The 6,802-nt window shown below is 48.1% G+C and overlaps 2 protein-coding genes across 2 annotated transcripts in view; both read left to right on the forward strand.

Annotated features, from left to right (window-relative positions):
- Positions 1–567, forward strand: part of LOC124663748 (hydroxycinnamoyltransferase 4-like) — a 6,402-nt gene extending 5,835 nt beyond the window's left edge. Inside the window, exon 2 of the mRNA XM_047201419.1 lies at positions 39–567. Within this exon, the coding sequence (XP_047057375.1) occupies positions 39–514 (476 nt within the window). The 3' untranslated portion in view covers positions 515–567. The remainder of the gene's footprint in view (positions 1–38) is intronic.
- A 724-nt stretch (positions 568–1,291) lies between these two features.
- On the forward strand, positions 1,292–5,105 carry LOC124663749 (WAT1-related protein At1g09380-like). Its single transcript, XM_047201420.1, has 5 exons — positions 1,292–1,452; positions 4,271–4,462; positions 4,590–4,652; positions 4,769–4,889; positions 4,974–5,105. The coding sequence occupies exons 1-5, from the start codon at positions 1,292–1,294 to the stop codon at positions 5,103–5,105; spliced, it is 669 nt and encodes a 222-aa protein (XP_047057376.1).
- Positions 5,106–6,802: the final 1,697 nt, after the last annotated feature.

Below are 6,802 nucleotides of genomic sequence, written 5' to 3' on the forward strand. Positions count from 1 at the left end.
CGCCCGCCGGCTACCGCCTGACGCCACGACGCGCCTAGTCTTCCCGGCCAACGTCCGTGGCCGCTTGAGGCCGCCGATCCCCGTCAGCTACTTCGGCAACGGGATCATCATGCTGGGCGCGTCCGGCAAGGCGCGGGACGTCGCCTCGGAGGAGCACCTGGCGTCCATCGCTGGCCGGATCAGAGGCGCCATCGGCCGGATGGACGACGAGCTAGTGCATTCGGCGATCGACTACTTGGAGCTGGACTTGGGCGGCAGCAGCCTGCCGGCAATGCCTGCGGGGAGCCTGCCGAAGACTGAGCTCAGGGTCGTCAAGTGGCTAGACATGACGGCGTACGGCGCGGACTTCGGGTGGGGGAAACCGTTGGTGATGCACATGGCCGTGCAGCAGCGCGCCGGGTTCGTCTACCTCATGGACGGCGTCGACGGCAGCGTGCCCATACTGGTGTCCTTGGAGCATGCGATTCTCAACGACTTCCGGCGCCTGCTATATGCCAACGCAGCCAAGCTCTAGCTAGTCTACCCTGTTATGTTAATCTTGTTGAAATAAGATGGGCGTGTTCTTGATGTTCGTGGAACAGAAGATCTACCCTGTTATGTTAATCTTGTTGAAATAAGATGGGCGTGTTCTTGATGTTCGTGGAACAGAAGATCTACCCTGTTATGTTAATCTTGTTGAAATAAGATGGGCGTGTTCTTGATGTTCGTGGAACAGAAGATCTACCCTGTTATGTTAATCTTGTTGAAATAAGATGGGCGTGTTCTTGATGTTCCTGGAACAGAAGATCTACCCTGTTATGTTAATCTTGTTGAAATAAGATGGGCGTGTTCTTGATGTTCGTGGAACAGAAGATCTACCCTGTTATGTTAATCTTGTTGAAATAAGATGGGCGTGTTCTTGATGTTCGTGGAACAGAAGATCTACCCTGTTATGTTAATCTTGTTGAAATAAGATGGGCGTGTTCTTGATGTTCCTGGAACAGAAGATCTACCCTGTTATGTTAATCTTGTTGAAATAAGATGGGCGTGTTCTTGATGTTCCTGGAACAGAAGATCTACCCTGTTATGTTAATCTTGTTGAAATTCGTTTGGAGCTGCAGCCACCCGCCGCTTAATTCCGGTTGCTCCGCCGGAAATTGACAGTGCCAACCATGCGCGTGTGTACTTTCCTCTGCACTCAAATCCGGCCGCTCTGCCTCCAGTCGATGCCGGCAACACGATCCCCTTGTTTTCACTCCGTCCGCCGTCTACACTCTACAACGGTGGTGGCTGGCCGGCTCTGTGCTTGGGCATGGGCCAGGTCGTCCACATGAGCACTTGGAGCTCTGCCCCGGACAACCCTAGCCTGCGCGGGTTCTGGTTCCGGAGCTCCGGCGAGCCCATCCCAAGAATCGGCGTCAGCAATCAGCATACGCCGCCGTCGGCAAAGCCAATTGGTACCGTGACAGCGAGGTCACTGCTGGGTTCTGGATTTTGCAACGGCTGGAACGCCTCTTGTAGGTTGGGTCAATTTGCTGCATAATCAAAGGGTTGTTGCTCCGATGTTTTTATATGTGAAGATCTTTTCCACAGAGCCATGATAGAGTGAGCCAAGTTTACAATTGTATTCTGTATCTACTTTGGTTGGTAACAAGTTATTTCAGACCTATTTATGAGAGTGGTGTTTTGGTGGAGGGAGCATAGGCACCCGGAAGCCGAATTGAATTTTCGATTGAAAATGATTGTTATTTTGATAATTATTCTAACATATACGTCCTTTTTAAATTTAGGCTTAGAAATGAAATAGATGGACCAATGGATGAGAGAGAGAGTGTGGTGTGTAATGTGTTAGATGAGATAAAGAGTGTGGGATACCATGTGCGGGCAAAAATCCAAAACTCAATATAAATGTTGCATGCATGCAGCTATCTAGATGCATGCTAGAAGGATATTTCATTATAAATACAGTATGCACGCGGCGTTAATTGTTTGGCTCCTCTGCAGGATTTAGTTTTTTTTTTTTAAAGAAATCGGCACTTTATTCATCAATCATAATCATTACACAGTATCTCCTGAATACAAGCAGGAGCAGCTAAACGAAAAGAAGCAAAGCCAAACTGTTCTGAACGACGAGCTAAGACATGTGTCGACTCATTAAGAAGACGAGGAACATGAAGAAACCAGCAAGATGAAAAGAGGCTCGCCATTTTCTTGATATCCTGGATGACCACCCCTAAGGAAGAGCGATCCATAGTAGTACTCTTGATACGATGTATCACTGGCAGGCAGTCAGATGCCAATCTGATTTTGACAAAACCTTCCTCGCTAGCGAAAGCCATAGCACGCCTAACAGCAATTGCTTCTGTGAGTTCTGGCGATGTAACCGCATGAAGTAGCTCACTGCAAGTAGCTAAGCATTCTCCTATGTGGTTCCTGATTACAACGCCGGCTCCCATTCGCTTGGAGGTCTTGAACAAAGCCGCATCCACATTAATATGGACCGTTCCCTCCGGCGGCGGGCTCCATTTCTTCACTGAGGTCTTGGAGTCACGCCTGGGGTGCTGCTCAATCATATTGACATAAACCTTGACTTGCTCGGCCAGTTGGTGAGGTGATTTCATAGGATCATCATGTCGCACCCCATTTCTTGCACTCCAAAGGTGCCAGAACGCCACTGCCAGCAACGTAGTCTCATACGGAGAGGATCGTGAGATGAAATCAAAGACCCAATCCTTTGGTTTGACAAAGTGTTTTCTGTCCAACTTGATAGAGAAGGAAAGCTTGATCTCCCGCCAAACCTCGCGGGTGTATTGACAGAAAAGCAAAGTGTGCGCCGCATCTTCTGGGCGACATAGTGTCGAGCTGGTCGACCAACTTGGCATATTTGAAATTAACAAAGGGTTCAATCCAAGATTACTCTAGCAAATTTGATGTCAGGTCTTTGATTCACTTATTCTAATTGGGTGATCGATACTGTCACTCATACCTGGGCATATGCCGGGCTAGGCTGGGTCGATGAAAGCCCGAGGCGGAAAAACTAGGCCTGGCCTGGCTATCAACCAACATTTTCAATCCTCGCTCGGGAATTTCATGCCGGCCTTCGGGCCGGGCTGCCCAAGGCCATGTACGGTGTCACTCTACACGGGTGCAGTTTCCCTAAGAACATTACCTTTCTCCATTCCACAACAAAGGCAACTCAAACAATCCCTCCCCGACGCTAAGCACTCCGGCAGCCATATATAAGCGTTTAAGGTCATGAATAATTTAAATATGCATTAGGATTCATAGATAACGGTCACTCCGTAAATGAGATTCCCGCCGGCTACCCACGAGCAACACTACGACGTACTATCAAAGGTTCACTAAAACTCGTCTTGTGCCTCCTTGTTGCCTCTTGTGTCTCTTCACCACTACTCCCTCCGTTAGGGATTTTTTTTTGCGAGATCCCTCCGTTAGGGATTGAAAGACCAGAGAGCTAATTTGTTAGGACCAAGAAAGTTCATAGCTTTACATCATTAATTATTGGATGCATCAACGGTTTCACATGCATAGGAGAAGAGAGTAGCATTACATTGGAGGAGTGAGAGAGAACTTATAATCTCTAACAACGAGTATAATCCTTAATGGAGGGAGTAAACACTCTGCACCGTTTTCGTCCTCCCCAATGGTCAGAAGTGGTCCCGTTGCATTCAATGATGTAGGATGAAAGGTCTTGGATGCCGCGCGGGGCTGGTGTAACGTCGATGAGTACTTCATATTTTGGGTCTGACACTAATCATTAAATTTATCAACAAAGAAAAGTAGTATGTAATTGAATTCAAACTTGGAAGAAGTTTTTGATATATATCAGTCTATGACATATAACTTAATTATATTTTGTTTGTCAAACTACTAGTCAAAGAAAACATAAGAAGCTAGAAATGGCAGATGGAGTATGAGATTATTTATGTGAAACGTGACATATATGTTGCAATGAGTTAATATGACCGGAGAGTAACACACTTCTTGTGCGTGACATGATACGTGACAATGCTGATATGCACGAGAAGTGTGGTTACGCGGCAACGTATTATTAGGTCGGAAAGGACAGGGGGGAGAGACGGCGTGAGACGAGCGCTAGAATTAGGGAGTTTAATACTTTTCATCTTAAAGTATTACATACACTGCTGGACGCTGTATATACATCGTCCCCTCCAGCACCAAACTGCTACTCCTCCCACCTCCAAGGCTCAAAACACGGGCTCCTCTCTCAAGAACATTCCTTGTTTCCATATTCGCACCCGTGAGGAAGGGGCCGGAGACGGAGAGGGTTTCAATGGGGTGGATGCCTACCCGCCATGCTGCTTGTGCAGATTGGCTTCGCCCGTATGAACCTGCTGTCCAAGATGTCGCTGGACAACGGCATGAGCCCCTACGTGCTCATTGCCTATAGCAGCCTTATGGCCGCCGGCTTCCTCGCTCCGTTCGCTCTCTTCTTCGAGAGGTCATAGTTTCTCCTTTTCATAGTTTAGAACTTTCTTTTCCTCTTGTCACTTTCTTTGAAGTAAAGATGTTGAATCAAGATCGATATTAGATCAGTGATTTGAATCAATGTAACTACATGGCTGCAGGAATATGTGGATGCTGATCAACAAGCAGGTAGCTTTCCAGATATTCGTCTCCTCCATTCTTGGGTAAGTATGTTTCTCCATCAGACTTGATTAACTGCAGCAATGACGTTCTCAAGAAAAAACACAATGCAAATTGCCAAATCTGTAGTAAAATTGCTACTCTACTCTTCTCTCTGCAGCATGACCGTGAGCGAGCTCCTCTTCTTCGTGGGCTTCAAGTCCACCAGCCCGACCGTGGCCTGCGCGATCGGCAACATGGTCCCAGCGCTGACCTTCGTCCTAGCCGCGGCGCTCTTCTTCGTGAGCTGGAACTCCATGTCAGATTGAACTCCACAGTTTGAAGTTCCAATTGATGGCAAACATTTTTCGCCTCACGTTTTGTAGGGTATCGTCGTCTGGGGGATCACGTTTGCTGTGATGACATGGTGCATTCAGGTGCGGGACCCGCTGTTCGTCTCCATGTTCAGCCCTGTGGCTCTCGTCGTCGTCGGCCTTCTCGGCTGGGCTTTTCCTTGACGAGAAGCTCCATCTAGGAAGGTATGTGCCCAATGCTCCACATATCATACTGTATTTTTTTTGAGAGAGAAGGGAGAGGACAGTAGGACACAACATTCTGTCACTATATTTCTGCCTTCACATTACATTCTTTTTGTTTGAGTTGTGTCTCTGCAGTGCTATTGGCTTGTTTCCCTACCTTCTACTCGATTGATCGACAGAGAGAGAAGGAGAATGAACAAGGTAAACTCAGGTAGTTTTTGTGCCCCGCAACTTCTGCAGCTTTTCAGTTCTTCCTTTTATTCATACGGAAAGAGAACATGTCAAGCAACGTGCTCCACTACTGATCGCGTCCATCCCCACAATCCGAGCTTCGTGCTCAACTAACTAGACCTAGTCCTGGTGCCGCACAATCCGCAACAACCAGGACTTGACTGAAACGACTAAGTGCTATGACTGACGAAACTGACAGAGGTGTCGAAAAAGAACACTTGTCCAAATACAGTGGAAGAAGGGAGGGAGAAAGGGTTTAAGCCAACCTCTTCTCGTTGTTGGCGGGCTGTACATGGTGCTGTGTGGCAAAAGGAAGGAGGCCAGCGGACCGGCCCAACTCGAGAGCGGCAACAGGAACGCAGAGGGCGGGACTGACGTGAAAAACGTCGACGTACGGCGACGCCGATTCCTAGCCGGCTTGACGTGAAAAACAGTGACGCTGGGGTCGTTTAGTTCAGAGTATGTTAGTCTTCCTGCTGTTTGTGTGTCTCGACTCTGGAGCTACACTGCTCCTGTTGGTCATTTGGGATTAGGGTTCTGAGCAATTCGTGTGTTTGCAGATGCTGCTCGAGTGGAGCCGTGTGCTTGGAGTGAAGGCCGCGGTCAAGGTGATCTTGGAAATCCACTCATTCTCACGCAGGGCCTTGTTGACACTCCACTTTTTTTTTCCGTTTCGACACTGCATGGATCAGCAGAGTAATTTTTTTTAGGAAACTGCTGGGCGTCCCCCGGGGGATCTGATTCCCCAGCCCCCGGGTCCCCAGCCGTCGGATCAACCATTTTGACGGTTAGATTTGCATGTAGCAAAAAAACACCTCCGGCAGCAAAAAATCACCCCCGGCAGCAAATGACTGAAGCAAAAAACGGTTCGTTCAGAAAAGAAAATAAAAAGGCTGGACTCGCCGGAGACCTCGCCGGAGACATCGCCGGAGACCACGTAGCAAAAAAAATATGCTAATGTAGCAAAAATGAAAATCGTCGGTGACATCAACGGGGAGCTCGCCGGAGAACTCACCGGAGACCTCGTCGGAGACCCCATAGCAAACATATAGTGCAACCGTAGCAAAACCGCTAAAAAGTTGTAGCAAAAAAGCTATTCCTATGTTGCAAACTCGACATAATGAAGATCTTGCTAGAGACATCAGCGGAGCCCTCACCTCGTAGCATAAATAATTTGATACTGGAAGCAAAACCACGAAATATTTGTAGCATAAATTATATGGTATTATAGCAAAAAAGGCATGACATTTGTAGCAAAAGAGTAGCATCGGCTACTTCGCTAGCAGCAATGATGTTTGCCATACGTAGCAGCACCGGCGTGCTTTGGTAGCACTCTCGCTCACCCCTGGTAGCATAGGTGGCATCCCAGCTCACTCCTGGCAGTCGCGTCGGGTGCTCCTAGCAGCGATGAGTTGCCGCCCTTCCTTTGAAGCACCAAAGGCTGC

Source organism: Lolium rigidum, chromosome 6 (genome assembly GCF_022539505.1).
Source record: "Lolium rigidum isolate FL_2022 chromosome 6, APGP_CSIRO_Lrig_0.1, whole genome shotgun sequence".
In the NCBI taxonomy this organism is placed as follows: domain Eukaryota; kingdom Viridiplantae; phylum Streptophyta; class Magnoliopsida; order Poales; family Poaceae; genus Lolium; species Lolium rigidum.

What these genes read in the sequence shown, in the direction of transcription:
- LOC124663749 (XM_047201420.1), top strand. Translation starts at nt 1,292, where the DNA reads ATGGGCCAGGTCGTCCACATGAGCACTTGGAGCTCTGCCCCGGACAAC. An exon ending in ATTGGTACCGTGACAGCGAG is followed by an intron (nt 1,453 to 4,270) that starts GTCACTGCTGGG and finishes CCCGTGAGGAAG; the next exon opens with GGGCCGGAGACGGAGAGGGT. An exon ending in TAGCCGCGGCGCTCTTCTTC is followed by an intron (nt 4,890 to 4,973) that starts GTGAGCTGGAAC and finishes CACGTTTTGTAG; the next exon opens with GGTATCGTCGTCTGGGGGAT.